The following is a 20358-nucleotide window of genomic DNA, read 5'->3' as shown; positions in this document are numbered from 1 at the left end:
ACTTGAGGCACAGCTTTTGCACATGAAGTTGTACTCAAAGCCAGGTAGAGAAAGAATGTTGAGTCCTCATGTTACTCTGAGAACACAGACATCTCTTCTCCACCCCTGCCAGCCCCCTGTCTGATGGGGTAAAAGGCAGACTCACGATTTTGACAGAAATCTTCGTCAGACCCATCAGGACACTGCCGCACTCCGTCACAGGTCAGGGCGATGTCGATGCAGCAGCCGTTGTCACAGAAGAAGTGGTAACGTGAGCAAATATTCATGCATCCTATTTGTAGGCAAGTGACAGGGGTACAGGAAAAGTTAGACTTCTTTTCCACCCAAATGGACAGACACAGGGTACGAGAAAATGCATCTGGACAGAATGGCTGGAGAATGAGAAAAACTTAACCAAGCTTGAGCCACAGGTTCTGGAAAGCTTAGAGGCCTCTTATTGACCTTCTCACTTGCATTTTCCTCATTCTTGGTTAGTCCAACTTTATAGATATAGCTGCACAAGATCAGGTGACTGGTACTGAAAATACAGATGAAAGGTGTCCAGCTAGGATTAGGTGACAAAGCGTCCTAGTTTTACAGGGAAAGTGTGGACTACACGGTTCTCTCAGGAAATGTGAGGAGCGAACTATGCTGGTGGCTGAGCACATTCTATACAACCAGATGAAATTTTGGATACATTTGAATGAGAGACACAGTTAAACTAGTGGAAAAGGAGTTTACCTGGTTGTCATGCAATTGAAGATATCTTAATCCAGGAGGAAAAGAGAAAAAAGAAAAGAAATGGCAGACGCTCCTGAAGGAGGGAAGCAAAAGGCCTGCAGCCAGGACTGAGATTCAGCTCACTGGGGTCAGCCAGGGGAAAGGGGTGGGGGCAGGTCAGGACGCAGCCAAGAGGTCTCTGTTCTTAGAACGGAATGGGAGCCCGTATTCTTCTCTCTGCTTTAGATATAATTTTATATGAATGAGTTTGACTCCTGGTACCTACTGAAGTTTTTTATATGGAAAAGGTATGCCTTAAATGAGGCTATGCCATCATGAGGCTAGAATATTTGTCTTGTTTCTTAAATCCATGGCATGAAAGTCCTAAATATCTGAAGGCCTTACTTATTTCTGTGTAGTTTTAGAAATAAAATCATATTTATTATGAACCTATTTCTGGATTAGTGGTCTCCAAACATTTCTTGTTTTGTTTTTTTGGGTTTTGAGACAGGGTCTCTCTATGCAGTCCAGGCTAGCCTTGACTTCACTTATGTGAACTCATGGCATCTCCCTATCTTGGCCTCCCAAGAATTGGGTTTATAGGCATGCGCCACTATGCTTGGCTTCCAAACTGACCACGCATCATGGTCAATAATACATTACCAGGGGCTGGGGATTTAGCTCAGCAGCATAAGTGCCTGCCTTGCTAGTGCTGGTTGGGAGTGGTTGGGAGTTCGATCCCCGGTACCAATTAAAAAAAATAGTATATTACTGAACAAGCATCTCAAATTTATTTGCAAATGATATGCTGTATACTTTATCAAATATGCTGAAAATTTTAAAGAAGATTCAGAATTAGTAAAAATACAGGTTTCAGCATCTTTGCTGCCCTAAAAATACCCTGAGGGCCAGGGATAGCCCGGCAAGCATGAGGTCCTGAGTTTGATTCCTGGTACAAAAAATCTTGAAAATCAAGGGGATCCTACTTGGAGATCATGAGTCTAGATTATATTGAAAGTGCTTTCTGGCTTGTTATCTGAATAGATATTTTTTTCAGACACATAAAAAGCACTGAAGAGTTGATATAAAAAAAGAGGCAGAAACTCCTTTTAATTCCTGCTGCTGTTTTTCACTATTTACATATGATGTTTCATCAACTTTAACCCATAGCATATTCTTCCAATACAATCAGTAAGTGATTTCTAGTGATAGCAGTAGTAAGTAGTACCGCACTGATTCATTTTTATTTCCTGTACAAACTTATATCTGTAAGTGATATCTGAGTAGCCTTTCAGTAAGTGATTCTCATCCTTCTCTGTTACTTTAGATGCATTTTATTACTTGGAGAAGGGCCAGAAATTTACAACTGGCAGTTGGAAAGCTGGCCTGAGGCTATATAGCAGCAAATCAGTTGCTGCTGAGGGAGAGGTCAGCTAACTGCTCCTGTCTACACAGGCTCTTCCTCCCTCCCAGACACCAAGGCTAGACAAAATCAACTGTCTTCTAACTTCTGTGTGGATGACAGGCTCTCTGCATCTTTTTCCCAAGGTGACCCCTCATCCCAACCTATACTCCAGGGGAGCTCTGAGCATGCCTAGGACTCTGTTCCCAGTGGTTGTGGTTCACACCTGGCCACCAAGGTATCTGAAAATGTTCATCCTAGATGACTGGTTCTGTTGTACAGCTGCAGTTAATCACTAGGGCTGCTCAAATCCAGATAGGGGAGATGAACTCACCACCCTTGGCACCTCATGGTTTGGTAATTACCTCATGGTGCCAGGGTGGTGGGTGTTTGGCACTGGCTTATCCATGTGTGGTTACCTCTTCCTTCATTAAAGGAAGCTTAAACCTGGCTGAACAGGGAGAGGTCAGCCAACCAACATTTTAATGCTGCTTGTGCAAATTATCAAAGTACCCATGTTCTTAGGATTCTAAAATCTCTCTTTATGAATCTCCATTTCCAATATGCATGCCTATGATTTTGGAGGAAGACTAAATCCAAAGTCATATTCCAATTCTTACATGTATAGAAGTATATCAGTCATATTCCAATTCTTGTACCCTTATTCTTCAGTTTGGTATTTATGATCGGCATCCTGTATATTCAAGAATGTCAGAGACTTGCTCCAAGTTTGCTAGAGCTATGGCTAGTGACAGCACAGCTTTTGACACTAGACCCCTCAAGAGGATAGTACTGTATCTACGAGTTTACTGTTCCATCCCCAGGGCTTGGCACACTTCCCAGGTACAACAGACAATAAGAACATACCCGTTGACCAACTTATAGGACACTCATAGACACGCCATCTCAGCAGTTCTCCAGAGGTCCATCATGCAAGCCTCCCCCTACAGCACCACTGCATCTTTAGCACTGCCAAATTCCATATAATGGGTATTTTTAAAAATTTTTTTTGTCTTTTTCATTTTTTATTGGTACCAGGAATCGAACTCACGACTGCCTGCTTGCAAGGCAGGCGCTTATGCCACTGAGCTAAATCTCCAGCCCCTTATAATGGGTATTTTTAAAGCTGAGCTAATCTTAGAAAGGCATATGTTTGGGAAAGTAATACAGATGAATTACATAAATGAGTTTTATATTGTGAAGCAGAATGTAAGAAATCATATTTTATGTATTTAAAATTATATTAATGTATGCATCTGAGTTAAAGTTAAAGTGTTTAAAAAATTTTAAGTAGTGTTTTCCAACTGACCCATATATTTTACATAATTTAATTTGTCTTAACTGTACTCCTTAGCCACATTCTTTGTTTCTTTCTTAAAATTTTGAAATGACCTATTATATCAACAATTTATTGTACCTAAGAACTAAGTCTTCTACTCTGTGGTGTGATTTTCATTTTTTATCCTATATTTTATTTTCAATTAACAAATAATAATAGTATGTATTTATGGGGTACAAAGCAATGTTTTGATAATATGTATATATTGTGGAATGATTAAATTAAGTCAGCCAACTTATCCATCACCTCAAATACTTACCATTTTTTTTAGAAAGAACATTAAAAACCTACTCTTAGCAATTTTTCAATGTATGATATATTATTATTATTAACTATAGCCATCATGCTATGCAGTAGGTCACTAGAGCTTATTTCTTTTCTAAGGGAAACATTGACCATGGTCAGCTCCATTGCTTCAGCTCCAATAACTACCATTCTGCTCTCTACTTCTAGGAGCTAGGATGTTTTAACTGTACTCTGCAGCTCTATTCATTGAACGTGCACATGAAAAAGTCCTCCATTTTCAAACAAAATCCTTTCTTGCAATAATCCGAAGTTGCCTTTTGTGAAGATGAATGAGAAAAGATGAAGTATTTACAGGGCCCAGTAGATTATATGGTCTATTCTCAACTCCTCCGAGTGTTGCCTCCACTTCAATATGTGGAGTCAAAATATTCTAAAATATAATGGAGCCTGTTTTCATTATTATATTTTTAGTAAAAAAAACCCAAAACAAAACAAAACTACTCTTATTCAACCACCTAAATAAATAAAATTATAACAAATTTTAAAAAGGAAGAGCCATGGAATGCACAGTAAGGATGTAAAACAGCCACCACTACCTTCCAAGGACAGCTGGTGCAACTGGCTGTGGCAAACACAAGGATAGGGCTTTCTCCTCACCTCCTGGAGGGGCGGGCCTGGGATGCACTGTCACTGACACATTGTCTGTGCTTTTCTGACCCGCGGTGTCTGTCACGGTCAGCTGCAAAGTGTACGTTCCTTCCTGCAGGTGGGACAGTTTCAGAGTTCCTGGTTGAGGCACCTGACACACAAATGGAATAGCTTGTGTTTAGGGAGGAGATCTGAGCACTTCACTCTGAAGGCCACACTCAGACTGGCCAGGACTCAATGTCCCTCTGCCACACCCACCCTCCAGAAGTCCGTCCACAATCAGTCCTAGTCTACCTTCTTGGCTCCCTACCTTGGACACAAGCCCTACAAAGGCTGGCCTTTCATGGTCTCAGGGTTTCTTGTCTGCACTCAGGCAGAGCAACTAGCACAGAGCTCATCAATGCTCGCTCTTGATTGCTATCTTTCTTTCTCTCTCTTCTTCTTTCTCTCTTTTACTGAAGGCTGTAAGTCCTCTTGTGGACACACTCCAGTATGTTCATAATTTGCTACCCTGTTCCTCTGTGTTCCCAAATCCCACAAGACAATAAATGGAGACGTAGCCTCCTGCCCTGCTGTCTCCTAGAAAGGGAAGCAAGATTCTGAACCAGAGTCAGGGAGCTAGAACCCACCATCACCCCAGCCACCGCCTCCACCTACGTAGCTCTTGTTCCTTGCACCGTTGTGGCCGTGCTGGGACTCGGCCAGAACTGGCTAGAAGAACTAGGCTTGCTTCAGAGAAATTATTGCCAATGCAGGAAGTGCTTGACCCCACTACCCACTTGTCTGGAAGAACCAAGGAATATGTCAAAATGAAGAACAAAAGGCAGACTCTGGCCTCCAGCCCAAGCAAAGCTGGTCCAGGAGATGTAAACATGGAAGAGATCAGGAGTCACACACCTGAAATTTCTGAAGTGATGGCAGCTGAAGTAAAGAAACAACTGAATGAAGCTATAGAAGAAATTAGAACAGAAATACTATCTCAGGTAAAAAAAAAAGAAATGAAAATAATAAAAGAATTGCTAAGCACATCTAAAGAAGACACGGAAGGAAGAATAGCGGAGCATAGGAAAATGAGGGAAACCTGGAATGAATAATATAAAAAAGATTTAGAATACAGGAAACAGATTCAAAGAGATATCTAGGAAATTAAAAACTCCATTGAAAGCTGGCAAAACCACTTGAAAGAAACCAAAGATACACTTTCAAATCTTGAAGACAGGCTTACAACTTATGATCATGAAAGGAAAGATCTCTTAAAAATAACAAGGAATCAGGAAAAAACAATTCAATGACTGCAAGACAATCAAAAGAAACATAACTAACTTAAGAATAATAGGTGTGAGTGAAAAAGCAGGGGTCAACACAAATGACATTAAAAGTCTATTTACAGAAATAATACCAGAAAACTTCCCAAGTATGGGAAAAGGAAGTGACATTCAGATAAGTGAGGCATGTAGAACTCCAGCTAGCCAAAACCAAAATAAATCTACACTCAGACATATAATGATCAAGGTCCCAGAAATTTAACACAAGAACAGAATATTAAGAGCTGTTAGAGAAAAGAAACAGATCATCTATAAAGGAAAATCCATCAGAATTATGATGGACGTCTCAACACAAACCATCAAACCAAGAAGAACTTGGTGTGATCACTAGCTTGCCCATCTTTCTGAATCAACCTCAAATTTCAAAACTTCAATTAAGATCTAGTAATCGGTCTTGCAGCTGATGTAATGCATAGAAGGGTAAGAAATGTGATAGATGATAGGGTAAGAAATGTGATAGATAAAAGTTCAAAATTATTTCTGTTACAGATTAAAAAAAAACAAAGTTGAGATATAAAGGAGATCTGGGGATCAAACTCACTACTGTCTGCTTACAAAGCAGGTGCTTATGCAGCTGAGCTAAATTCCCAGCCCAAGAAAGTTTAATCAAGTGCATGTACCCAGGAGAAGGGAGACCATTTCCATGACAGCACCCACAAAAAAATGAAGCAGTTTGTAGGTAATCCTACCAAAAAGACTCTGCAGCAGTCTTTTGTGTGATGCAGCCACTAAAATAGACATGTTAATTAAGTTTCAATAACAGAAGTACGGACAACATCTGGATCCTAAGAGGTAACACTGCATCAGGAAGAAGCACAGCATAAATATAGGATTTGATTTTAAGAAGAGGGTAAACTAATCTAAAATACCCAGACTAGGCTGGATGGTGTATGTTCCAAAAATGAATTCAAGGTCTTTTGTGCAGAATAACAAGACATTTTCAGTGTTTTTCCAAAGGGAGGACCTGGCACTGATGCACAGAAGTAGTGAGGAGGTATGATCTGTTTGCCTAATAATTAGAGCTGATTAACAATGTCATAAGACATGATGTATGACAGTGAGCTTTTGTTCATAGAAAAGGCAGACAGAGTGCAGACAGCTCACGGAAGGCTTGCTATAGAAGGGGCTCCTATTTGGATGAGAGATTGAGTAAGATGCTAAACAAGGGTTCAGTCCCGGTCTAAGACTATCTAATCATTGAGTAAATCAACACTCTTAAATCAGGTAATGGGACTGGAGATGACTGTTTTTGCTTTAGTTCCAGTACAGTGTAAACTGGTGTTTTACTACCTCACCTTCTTCCAGGCTGAGTGGTTTGTTTTTGTGTTTGTGAGACAGGGTCTCACTACATAGTCCAGGCTGGCCTTGAACTCCCTATGCAGCCGAGGGTGGCCTCGAACTCATGGTGATCCTCCTGGAGTGCTGGGATCACAGGTGTATGCTGTCATGCCTGGGTTAGAGTGATCTGCATGAATGTGCCCAAGGTAGGAAATGCTCCTGCCTGGAAAGTCCTGACTGGCCTCACGACTTGATACTCACTATGTGTAGGCAGCCGCAGCACAAAAGGCTCGTGCCTATTGGCAGCAAGTCCAACTGCACCCAGATGAGCCCGTCAGGGGACACCTGAGTGGGAACTTGTGCTGCCCTAGCAGCAAACAGGCCTTGCCATTCACTTTCTGGATCACTTCACTATGTGATTTATTATCCTTTGTGCTTTTCAAAAATTTCGACCTGAATTTTAACAAGGTAAAATAAGAAATAAGATATTTAGTCATCTGAGTCACTGAAATAGAACATAGTGTTTTTCTTTACACTTTTTTTGTCAAGAAAAAGCAGCAGAAAAGAGATAAGCTTCAAAGCAATCAAAACCATGGATAACTCCATAGAAAACTCACTGTCCTGTTTTTGGGACAATTTTTTACTTTCTCTGTTTTATGCCTCTTCTACTAGCTCACAGACATTTTAGGAATATAAGGGGAAGAACATTATAAAGACTGCTTCCTGGAAGCATTGGTTGTCATTGGTGAGGGCGACCTGCATTACCTTCATGCTCACTGATGGGTCACCTTGTAGCAGGGTCCACTCGTACTGGATGATGGCATGGTCATCTGAGCTTTCACGGCCATCCAAAATCACTTCGTCTGTGGGCAGATGCAAAACCACATCCTGTCCAGCCTTGCTGAGTGGAGGTGCATCCTGGGCTATGAAAAAGATAAACAGTCATAATAAAGCAATGGCTCCCTATTTTTTTCTAACTTATGAATCACTACCTTATTTGTTGAATAGATTTGATCCAGTAAAGAACTGCTAAGAGAATGAACATTAACTGGAATTTATTTTCCTATTGATTTTGATTGTATTCTCTTTACATAATAAATGACAACAATATATAATGAAAAGAGAATTTGGCTATGATACATGCAGAAGAGGAAGTATGGAGCGTCGGCTGCTAGCAATAGCTACAGACAAAGTTGTGGGTACAAGACAATGTGTGGGGTCCAGCAACATGTGAATTAAAAGCAATAGCTTTAATTCCTGTAATGAATTTTTCACTTTATAAATGACTAAAATTCAATGTTTTTTCATTACATGAACTGATTTTTTAAAAAAGAATCCTGAAACTAATCTCAGGTAAGATCAAATTCATTTTTCATGGATTTCACTTTTTCTTATCCTCAAGTTTTTAAAATAAGAGTGTTATGGTGTGTTCAGTGGAGGGAAAATATATTAAATTTGAGAAGTTAAGGCAACCTTGGATCCACACTAAATAAAGCCCAAACAGAAATTCTCTGGAATTTAGTTTTTCACCTAGAAAAGGAGGTTTAGAGAACCAATTAACTAGTTTTATACCAGAATCAGCACAGTGAGTTTCTGTTGAGATGTCTGAAATGAGCAAAACATGCATGTACAGAGTCTGTCAAAGCACACAAAAAAGTATGTATCAGGAAAAGAAAAGCTTGTATAATTTCTTTAAAAATCACAATTTTTTTCTGGTGGTACTGCAGATTGAATTCAGAGCCTTGTGCACGCTAGGCAAGCGCTGTACCACTGAGCTATATCCACTTGTATAAATATTTTCATGCTAAAGTTTTTGAGACATGATGAAACATCATAAAGCAAAATTACCTTTGCCCTCTACAATGACAAGAGGTGCTCAAAGTGGTGGCCGTCAGCTTCCTGGCATTCATTAGTGGGGTGAACTGCTGAAGTGTATATACTTTTTTTTTTGGTGGCTTCTATATTTGCTTTTGATCTAGAATAAGGCTAAATAATATAGCTATAGGGAATAAGCAATGGTTGCTTATTGAATAAGCATGGTTTCAAGAAGATGCAACCTCCTCCCCTCTTTTTTAAACAGTATAGTTATGATGCTTAATGTCCTCCAAAGCCCCTTGTGATAAAGGCTTGGTCTTTAGGATGGCACTGCTGGGGAGGTGGTGGAACCCTCACAAGGTGGGGCCTATTCAGAGGACACGGGAGGCCTGCCCTCAGAGGAGAAAGTGACACCCGGACCATCCTTCCTTTTCTTTCTTTTTCTTGTCTTATGATGCAAGTGGTTTGCTTCACCGCAAGTTTGTACCACGATGCACAGACAATGACCCAAAGAAATGGGGCTACTTGATCCTGGACTGAGACCTCCAGAACTAGGAATCAAAATAAACTTTCCTCTCTATAAGGTATTTTGTTAGAAATGGCAGGAAATCTGGTCAATACCATCAGTAATTCTTTTTTTAAAATTAAAAAAAATTTTTTTTGGTACTGGGGATTGAACTCACAACTTCACACTTGCCAGGCAGGCGCTTATGCCACTAAATCCACAGCTACAAGCAGTAGTTCTTACTGAAATAAGCCAAGTTAACAACCTCTTGCCTAAGAAGAATTTCATTCTGTCTTCTTCCACTGCTGAGTGCAGATGAGAGCTGAGTCTTATCCTTTTTTTTTTTTATTTAAGGAGAAAAAGAAAAAAAAAAACAGAAAAAGGGTACAAGTAATATATAATTTAAAAAATAAACAGTAAGAAATCACTAGTTAATAGATTACATATTCTCATCTTAGAAATAGCTGTTCAAGTTACAAAATTAAAGCACCTAAAGTGGACTTTCAAACAGTGAGAGTGCAAACAGTTTTGTTCAATGATCCAAAAAACACTCAGTTATATGGTTATCTATCTTATACACTTAAACATACATGCAGTTATAACCTTTAGAGCACTTTCTTTTCTTTTTTTTGTAGAATGACAATTACACATTTTGGGTTTTATTACTCCCAAAGTTCTTATTACTTTTGAGCTGAGTCTTATCCTGATTTTCCCACTCTAAGAGAACTATGACAGCTATATCACAAGAGATTGTTCTAGAATGCTGACCTTTCCTTAATTCTGAAAGGTTCACAGTTGCCACAGAATAGTTTGTCCCTTTGTAATCCAGGGAAACACCTAATAATTCAGCAGTTAGACTTTAGTAGTTGGCAGCTATGCATTAACATTTATCTTAAAATACTACATTTTTTTGCATGTTATTGGGTATTGAAACTAGGGCCTTTGCCCTGAGTCTTATACCAGCCCTATTTATTTTTATTTTGAGACCAGCTCTTGCTAAGTTGCCCAAGCTGGTCTTAAACTTTGAACTCTCCTGCCTCAGGCTCCTGAGTAACTGTGCCCAGTTACACTACTATTTTTAAGTAGACACACTAAAATACGGTATTGAAGAACAATGTACACGAATATTTTTTTCCTTTTTTAAAAAAATTTTTTGGTTCCGGGGATCAAACTCACAACTTCCTGCTTGCTAGTCAAGCACTTGTGCTGCTAAACTAAATCCCGGCTCATTAATAATAGTTTTTAAAACCTCAAGAGTATACCTCAAAAATTTAACAGGGAAAGATTGCATAAGGGATGAAATATCCCACATATTATAAAACTAATGAATTTGCTTCTCCTGAAAGTCTTGTAGTCATTTATTTTTACGTAGATGAGCTTTAAGATATGTTTTATGAACTTAGTGAAATCCTTATAGCCTCTAAATTGACCTCTGAGGTTTTTGAAATAACACAGATAATGCTGCTTCTTCAGTTCAAGTCCAGGTCAATTACACTGTAAAATGTATTTTACAATAAGCAAGAGCTCCTCTATCCTTAAAATAAACACATGACAACAGGAAAAGGATGAGGAAACTACCTAAAAATGGTTGTTGACTTGTTCAAGAACAAGACAACTGTAATTTTGACTTTTCCTCATGAAATGTAGTAAGCCTATGTTAAGTACTACGAAAATATTGATTTCTTTTGAAAACTAAATGCCATTGGTAAGACCAACACAGGTAAAATAAGACTCAGACCAACTTAGATCAATGCCTCAGGGTGGGGTTTTATTCAAGGAATGATATTGTTAGCTGTTGTATTATTAGCTGTTCTTTTGTTAGCTGCTGGGAACAGAGCCTTTGAGATAAGCAAGATGTTCTGATCTGTGCTGTGTGGGGACAAATGATAGAAACCAGGCTGAGAAACTAGAAAGAGTCCTGAAGCGAGGCCCTGACCCAGAGACGAGGTCAGAATGGGTAAAAACCATCGTGTTTTTCAATCATAACACTTTAGAAAAAACTTACCCACAACCCTAATAAGATCATCATTAGTTTTGATATATATTGTTTAAGCCCTTTTCCATATTACGTTAATGATCAAATGTGATTATGTTAATTGTAATTGCTGCCATTTGCCTGGGTACCTTCTGTCATTTAGGCACCATGATAAATGCTTTATAGGTATAATGTTCCTTAACTTTCACTGAAAGTTTCTGAGGTATGATTATGATCTGTATACTGAAAAGGAAAAACTGTACAATAGAAGTTATTCTTTTTAAAACTGCTACTTTGAAACTGCCTAACTCTGTAACTGTTTCATGGCTTTGATACTTTTGACCCTGTAACCATTACAGCCTAACCAAACATACATAATGCCTGACTGTACATTGTACCAACCTTCATAAACTGATAATTAATAATTTACCCTTGTAACTGATGATCTCACCTTGCTAGCTAGTCAGAAGAACTACCAGGCTGTTCTGTCTCACCTTGGGCCCCGACATATCAGGAACTGAACTCACGATCTCATGCTTGCCAGGCAGGTACTGTTGCCCTAAGCTAAATCCTTAGCTCTACCTCACCGTTGTACCTTTTGCTTATTCATCATATAAAAGCCCTAGACCACTGGAGATCAGGGCCTGATATTCTGGGGATGATCCTGATCAGTGCCCATCAACGTAAATAAATCTGCCTCCAAATCCTGGGTGTTGTTTTGGTGTTTTCCCTTGCCATTGCAACACTACTGATGAGTAACCAAGGACCAGAAGGCTAAGTTAGTGGCCTAAGACCACACACACACACAGATCCACAGACACACACACACACGTACACGCACACACACACACACACACACACACGCACACAGATTGGCTTATATATCAGCCCAGATATTTCTAACTCAAATGTTCTTTCCCCTACAGTTGGAGACGACCCAAGTACATGCTACTTGCCATAGATACACTTTAACATTCAGAATTAAATTAATTTGATATAGTCTGGTAATATTTATGCACATATCCTAGCACTGCCTATGTATGTAATTACACAAATTTCACAACTGCCATTTTAATTTTCTACTTCCTACTATTGGACATTCATCTTATTGCCAACTTTTTCTCCACCATTATAAATAATGCCCTAGAAGCAGCGTAAGCTGCACGGGCACCAGGGAGAGAAAAGCCAGCCTCTCCCAAGAATCCGCCATGCTGGGACTTGGGGGACCAACCAAGAAATCAAGGATCCAGCCTTCTTGGTGAACAGCGCAAACTGCAAACTGTGTGGGTATCAGGGAGAGAAAAGTCAGCAAACCACTCCCCTCCTTAGCAACCAGATGGTCAGCCTGAGTTGATAGCAACTAAGATACATAAAGTGACTAAATGCTCATATAATTTGATTGATTACGCAGGCCTCAAGCCAGTGGTCTGACAGTGTGCCATATAGCAAATACAGAGGATTTCCTTTTATTTTGTCTTTGAAGTCCAACTGTTTTGCTTTGTTCTGATTGTTTTGCTTTATTCAATATTCTGTTCTGATTGGTTTTATTGCTTTTAGTTTGATTTTGCCATACCTGATAGAATGGACAATTATAATGAAGATAATAAGATATACTTGGTAGCTATTGTTTTCCAGGTATCCTGCTCTGAAGTTCTGTACCAACTTTGTTGCACTGTCTTCTTTTGTTGTATTTTACTATTGTCTTTAAAATAAAAAAGAAAAATAATTTTTAAAAAATGCTATAATAAACACTTTTGTTTATGGTTTTTATTTAGCACAGATCATTTTCCTGAAAAATATTGCAGAATAAATGCTCTAACGGTCTCTGCTATCTATTTCCAAATTGATTTCTGAGAGGGAAGTACCAGTTTACATTATCAGAGACTATGTAACTTTCCACATGTGTGCCAGGTTGGATAAATTTATTTTTGCCAACCTAATAAAGCACAGACTGACATTATTTACATTTCTTCTTCTCCTTCTCCTTCTTCTTCTTTTACAGTTAAATCACAAGATAATGTATTGGGATAATTTTGTTCTTTTTTAAAATAAAAAAATCATACAGGGCCAGACAGCAATGGAGTGGGGATGACAAATGTGCATTTCAGACCTTTGCCATCAATGAAAAAAAAGCATTTTTATAGATTTAAAACTGGCATCAGTGCATTTAGATTTTGGAGAAAGAATCAAAATGTCAACTATCTCTACAATAATAAAATATTAATAGAAATTGCCCACATACTAAGGTCACTTCAGTAAACTATTATTGTTTAAATACAGGAAAAGTAATTTCTTGGTCCAAGTTAGTGAAACCTTAAAAAAGATTGTCTTTAGAGAACGCTAAGGACAGTGTTTTTTCAGACACATTCTGATACTCAAGATCAGTGTTGTAACAGAACTACAGATTAACCTTCTAATCACATCTTTCTTAAAAAGCAGTCAGGCTTCTATGTCTCTAAATTTTTTTATTTTTTGTACCAGGTATTGAACTTCATCCTTGCTAGGCAGGTTCTTGTGCTGCTGAGTTAAACCCCCAGCCCTTTAAAAAATTTAAAAAAAATTTTTTAATTTTTCCTCTGGGAAACATTCTTGCCAGAGTGTGGTTAAACTTCACAAAGTAAGCTTTCTTCATTATTAAGAACTTCATATATATCAGAGAGCTTGTCATTCACTGCTTTTTCATCTTTTTGAAAAGATACGGACAGATTTGCTACACTAAGGCAGCCATCTTTAAAGGCATGCAAGAAGAATATCCCCACAATGATGGTGAAAAAGCCACTCAGAACTCCAGTGACATCATCCCACCACTCCTTAAAGAGAACAGCCAAGCAAAGTAAACCTGAGAGTTAATAGAGGGGAGTCACGATGGACGTGTTGAATGTGGCCAGTGCCCGAATCAGGTGGTTGACTGCATACTCACGCAGACCATTAAGCTGAGCAGCCAGATCCTGGCCAGTGGGTACTACTGCACAGGGCTACCCACCAACGGCTCCTTGATGGCCATGCCCAGTCAGTCCCTTTGAGCATTTGGAGACTAAGAATGCGCCAATGATGGAGCAGATGGTATTGTACAACAGGATGTCAGTCTGCCCATGGCAAGGCCCCACCATGCAGATTAATATCAAAGACACAATGATCACAAGTGTCACAAAGACCGCAAAGCCTGGATCTAACTTGTAAGACGTTTCATTCAAGGTCTCTGTCTCTTCTCTTCCTCTTTCGGGGCATGGATGACCACCACTGTAGATCCTAAAAGACTTAGAAAACACTCAATTTTCCCAAGAAGGTTGGAGTCTTTCATTTGCAAAAGATGAAGAAAGAACAGCGCTTACAGGGACACTGAGAGCTCCCAATGGGGTCACCAGCATAGCTAGGGCAAAGGTGCAGTAAAGTTGGCCACCTCGCCAGCTCCCATTGTCAGCAGTCCAGCCCACACACCATTCTTTAGGCTATGCTTGGCCACTGTGGCCTGCTCTCATAGACCTTTTCTAGGCAAGTCACAGACAGCTTTCTTTTTCAAAATGAAACTCCTTCCAGTGAAAATGCTAAAGCTCAGAACCAATCCCAAGCCAATATAAAGGTCATTACTTTCAACAACAACAACAACAACAACAAAGTTATTTTTTTCCACACTCCAGGCTCATTTCATTGGTTAAGAAAGTTCTTGCAAATCACACTGATGATCACAGAACACAGAAAGCACTGGTAACTGCACAGGTTGATGTAATCTCCAAATCCTAGTTTTGAGAAAATCGTGTCCTTCCACCCAAAATGTGTAATTGTGATTATAAAAGAGAGGAAAAGAAAGTGCTCTAAAGGATATAACTGTGTGTATGTTTAAGTGTGTAAGACAGATAACCATACTACTAAGTTTTGTTGGATGGTTGAACAGAACTGTTTGCAGTTTCACTATTTCAACTTTGTATGCTTTAATTTTGTAACTTGAACAACTATTTCTAAGATGACAATATGTAATCTATCAGCTAGTGATTTCTGTTTATTTTTTTGAAATTCTGTATTATTTCTATCCTTTGTTTTCATTTTTTTCTCTTTAAATAAAAAAAAATTTTTTAAAAATCTGGGGAAAACAAGAGTAAGCTGTTGAAATGGTAAGTGAATTTAAATACGTAAAATATTTTACAAGTTTGAAAAAAAAATCCTGTCCTTCCTTTCTAACTTCCAGGGTGCAGTGGAGCCATTCTTTATAATCATCCTGTTTACTGCATCCTCAAATCGCTTTCCTGGCTTTGTATAAGCATAGAAAATGTGTTCTCCAGCTGAGCACAGCTGACCCACCCATGAGTGGACAACTGCCCCTCCTACCCAGTACATCCAAGCAGAAGCCAAAGGCAGAAGCAGTGGCGGGATTCCCCGAAGCAGCAGCAGGGCGGGATTCCCCACCTCCAATCCCCACCCTAGGCAGGCTGCCCAGGGGCCACCAACTTGTTTACCTTCTTCACTGTTCGGTGGGACGTGTCAGCATTCGAACACTACCAGGGGCGCCACAGGTACGTGGAATCGAGCCTGCACGTCGTCACCCAGACTGGTAGGACCCATTATTTACACTGCTTTGATTACTTCTACATTGAACATTGTTTCGTGTTTCATCAACCACTTTCTCTTTGGGAACTATTTGCTCATGTACCATGGACATTTGTTTGTGTTTTTCTGACCTGTATTATTTCATGTTTTACCAGACTGTTTTTTGCAATTCCTTTTGTTTCTTGACATGAAGTCTATACATACATAAAGCATGGCGACCTTGATCCTCATGACAACCTGTGCTGGAAGGCAAGGAGGCAATATATACATATATATTTGAATACTATTTGCTTCCTAAGCTCTTAAATGGATTAGAAAGCTATCTTCTTTCCAGATATAGGGGCCGGGGATATAGCTCAGTGGCCTAAGTGCCTGCCTGTGAAGTGCAAGGTCCTGAGTTTGAGTTCGAGTACCAAAAACAAAACAAAAAACCACAACAGATATAGTATGTAAGAGTAGGTTTATTTTTCCAGTTTTCCTACCTATGGAGTAAACTGGGGCTTAATTTTTTAAAAATTGGATTGTTTAATGTGCCTGCAATTTGTGTATGGTCAGAACTGTAGGTCTAAATGTATTTCCTTCTACACTGCCAACCAGTTTTATTGTTATTTATTAAATAATTGTTTATTTGCTACATAAAGGGGAGAAGAGGAAAATGTGAGAAAGTAAAGAGGATGTTGGTCAGGCAGCTGGGGAAGGATTAGCCTTTACCTGGCCTCAAAGGTTCAGTCCGACCTTTGCACTTGGAGCAGATGAAAGGCTGCAGGTGGGGCCAGGTGATCTGAGGGGAGAGCAGAACTTAAAGGCTTTGATTTTCTTTAACACAGAAGGGTTGACTTCCCAAATTCTCCCTGGATATGCTGGATTTCAGGCTATTCATGGAAACAGCATGAAAGTTCGGTCCCTGAGCTCTGAGAGGTTAAATTCATGGCTTCACCAGGATCTTCACCGCCCTGGCTTCCACCTTCTACTTCATCCCAGTGTGCCTCACTTTTATCACATCTCCCAGCAGCTACACTACCCAACCAGGGTCCTACAACAATCCCATGGGCATGTGTGCTGCCCTCACAAGGCATGGCCACTTGATCCTCACGACAACTTGTGCTGGGAGGCAACCAGGCACTCGAGTCCCAAGGGCATTAGCAAGGCTTTGTCAGGGGAAGACACAGGTCTGATACCCAGAGCTTAGTACTCCTAAGCACCCTGTTCTGCACCCTGTATGCTGCAGCAGGCAGGTTCAATCAGTTCATCCACTCAGCACCTCTCTAGCACCTCCATTCACTCCTGCAGTTTCCCACCACCCGCCATAGCCACCAGTCCATCCCAACCCAGGGGCTGCAGTTTGGCAGGAGCTGATACAGAAAGCACAAGAGCTGCTCTATGACTCAGCTCCACAAACCCACTTGCTGTGTGGCCTTCAGATGAGTGGCTTTCTCTCTATAAGCCTTCCTGAATACTAGGAATTAAAACAGAACCTGCATCTCCAGGCTGGTGTGAGAACAGATGAGTTCATGTATAGATAGTACTTAAAACAGCTTCTCACACCAAACTACTTTCAATGTGAAAAATAAACAGGCTGATGGGCTCAGTCTTAAATTTGTGCTAGTGCATCCCACCTGATCTTGCCCTAGTTCTTTGTGATCCTTTATTTGGACCTGGTAACAACTTCTCTAAAAAACATTTTCATTCTCACTGAGCCTCTACTCCACATGGCCACAAGATTCAGGATAAAAAGAACTCAAGAAGGTAAAACTTAGTCTTAAAAGCCTAAAGAATTCTGATAGGTTAAACATCTAGGCAAGGGAAACCCAGAACATAGGAAAATAAATATCCTTTACTCTTCATGCAGATTAAGTTGGTGGGCGCCTCTGCCCTGGGGCTGCCCCTTCAAGCATTTGCCAGGCACCTTAAACAAACCAAGCTGTTTTCTCACAAAGGAAGACCATTGCCAGCAGTAGCCTATACTTAATCTCAAGATATGTACAAAATATAATTCCCAAGACAAACTCTCCTTACAGAATGGAAGGACAAAGATGGAAGTTGGAGAAAAAGGGACTGGAAAACTTCTAGTAACCTAAACTTGATCTTGTCTTTAGTTTTCCAAGCTATGCTCTTTCCCTATTTCACTGTCTCTTGGTTTACAGGAAAGCTCTCTCTGGCAATGTTAGTTTCTTCCACTTGAGTAGTGAGAACAAAGGGAAGACTTGCTTCTTTGCTGCTGGGGAACTCTGGTTCCCATTTGGGTAGAGAGGAAGGCTCATACTGTGACCATGGGGCAGGGCTCAGGGTGTCTGGGTGGAGGTGGGGGCTCCAAGTGCAAGAACTGTTTGCCCCCGCTTCAGAGAGCAACCCACGGGTCTTTCCCAGTGTTTGGCCTAAAGCTGTTGCAGGGCGGCCTTTTACTGTGTGAGCTTCACTCAGCTGGAAGTAGGAGAGGGAGGCTGGGTGTCATGGACACCGATTTCCTGACTCGTCTTTGTGGATCCTCAAGGAGAATCCAGATGCTAGAAATGACTGAGATTATCTTGCTTTCTGATCTAATGATGTCATTCATGTCATGATAAATCAAGCATCCCCAGTGTGATGAAACGCACTGAGTTTGACCACAAGGGGGCTCAGTCAGGGGTCTCATTCAGTGACTTTAATTTCCAACTGTTAGAATTTTTTGTGCCTCCTGTCTCCTGACTCACAGCACCTGCAGAAGGTAAAATCATACAATTTTCATTATTTTTAGCTCTTCTAAAAAGAGACATGCCTCAAGCTTTTTATTTTCATCCAAAATCAAGTCCCTTCTTTTCACTTTTTACCAAATGGAAGGAGTATTTCCTTTCTGCCTGATGAAGCCAAATCAGGGGCAGAATCATGAACTGTCACATCTCTTGCCAAGACAAGAGACAGAAGTGGGTGTTAGCAGCAATTTCACATCTAATTAGATTTTGCTCCTGCAATTACCTGACAATAACTATGCATTATAAAACTGAAGCTGTGTATTATTTTTCTCTGAGCTTTTCTCTTTCTCTTAAAAATCTTTCTGGCAAGGGGATAGACACCCACTTTCTGTCAGTGTCTCAGATCACTGCCTAACCTGGCCCTAGAAAAATTCCAGCAGCAGCCACTCCTGTCAAACTACCGGGGTTTTCAAACATCATTCCTAAGCCATTTTCCTGACCATCTGCAGCTCAAATAACTTGAAGGAGCGAGGGGACCAGCGGTTCTGTCCAGAAGGGTCTTCATCTGATAAGTGCAAGGACAGTGGAAATCTTTCGAGCTCGACAGGGAGATTCTTGTGGACTGGTGGGGTGACTCTCGCGGGCCGGCGCGAGTGCGCTTACCCAGCTCTGTCGAGGCCCCTGCAGTGGCCGGCACGGGGGCGCCGGGTCCCAGGCTACTGGGCCCAGCATCCGGCGTCCGGCGGAGGCGGTAGCTCCGGTAACCGCGATGCGGCGCGAACTTGCAGACGCTGCGGCCGCGGGCTGTGCAGTTGAAAAGGAAGCAGCCGAGCGTGGCGGCCGGGCCTGCGGGCCGCGGAGGCAGCTCGACCACCGCCACGGAGCAGCGCGGCTCAGCGCAGCAGGCCGCCACGCACTGTCGCCAGTCCCGCACCGCCGCCGGCGCCCGCAAGAAGCTGGCGCCCGCCGCCAGGGAGTCCTTGGTGCGGATGATGGCGTCAGGGAGCGCGCTGTAGCCGTCGCCGCCCGCGCCTGGGCAGCCCTCCCGCGGGCCGCCGCCGGCTCGCAGCTCGAGCTCCAGGTCCTCGGCCGGCGTCTCCCGCTGCAGCTGCCGGCGGAAGTCCTCTAGCAGCTGCTGCACGCCCGACAGCTGCGCGTGCAGCTCGGACAGCGGCGGACCAGACGCGCGGCCGCTCGGCAGCCACAAGCAGAGCAGCAGCAGCCCGCGCAACGCCCGGTGTCCCGAGCGCTCCCGGGCGGCGCAGGCCATGGCGGCCGCGGTGGGCGCTGGGCGAGGCGACGCTAGGCCCCGGCCTCCCGGCGCGGCACCCCAAGCACCCGGCTGCTCCCCGGAGGCTGCGGGCGCGCGGAAGGCATAGCCGGCCGGCCTTCTCTGCGCCTCGGTTTCGACCTACGGGCGCGCGCGGACAAGGCGGTGGCGTGGGCGGGCGGAGCCGCGCGGGGTGGGGGGGAAGCCAGAGGGAGGGAGCGGGGGGAGGAGCCGCGCTGGGGGGCGGAGCCGCGCGGGGGAGGGGCGGGAACCGCGTGGGGCGGAGGAGCCGCTCGAGGGCGGAGCCGGAGGAGGGGCGGAGCCTCGTGGGGGAGGGGCGGGAACCGCGCGGGGCGGGGGAGCCGCTCGGGGGGCGGAGCCGGAGGAGGGGCGGAGCCGCGCGGGGGCGGGCGGAGCCGCGAAAGGGCGGGGATCGGCGGCGGGAGGCGCGCGGGGAGCGGGGTTTGCTGACCTCAGCGGTAGAGTCAAGTTCAGGTGGCTCCTCTCAAAAGCGGCCGGACTGTTTCAGACCTGCTTGGGTAGCACAAGGAAGGAGGGCAGCAGTGCAGACGGATGTGTCGCCCAGATTTCCAGACAACTAAAAATCAGAACCTGGCCAATTATGGCGACCTGGTGAGCAATCTC

At 42.3% G+C, this 20358-nt stretch overlaps 1 protein-coding gene and 1 pseudogene across 2 annotated transcripts in view; both read right to left on the bottom strand.

Annotated features, from left to right (window-relative positions):
- Lrp11 (LDL receptor related protein 11) overlaps positions 1-19898 on the bottom strand; it is a 52747-nt gene extending 32849 nt beyond the window's left edge. The window contains exons 1-4 of one of the 2 annotated variants that reach the window (XR_010041942.1): positions 19107-19898; positions 7703-7860; positions 4344-4485; positions 146-271 (exon numbers count right to left, since the gene is read on the bottom strand). Coding sequence is in view for 1 of the 2 variants with exons in the window: in XM_003466340.5 (XP_003466388.3) it covers positions 146-271; positions 4344-4485; positions 7703-7860; positions 19107-19713 (1033 nt within the window). In the remaining variant the exon portion in view is untranslated. The remainder of the gene's footprint in view (positions 1-145; positions 272-4343; positions 4486-7702; positions 7861-19106) is intronic. The other variant, XM_003466340.5, reaches the window with a different exon arrangement.
- On the bottom strand, positions 7796-15547 carry LOC134472099 (magnesium transporter NIPA2-like; annotated as a pseudogene).
- Positions 19899-20358: the final 460 nt, after the last annotated feature.

The sequence above is a fragment of the Cavia porcellus genome, unplaced genomic scaffold, assembly GCF_034190915.1.
Source record: "Cavia porcellus strain 051 isolate PalLab524CR breed Dunkin Hartley unplaced genomic scaffold, mCavPor4.1 scaffold_22, whole genome shotgun sequence".
NCBI classification, from domain to species: domain Eukaryota; kingdom Metazoa; phylum Chordata; class Mammalia; order Rodentia; family Caviidae; genus Cavia; species Cavia porcellus.
Note: the sequence above shows the minus strand (reverse complement) of the source record. Positions and strands in the feature narration are given on the sequence as shown.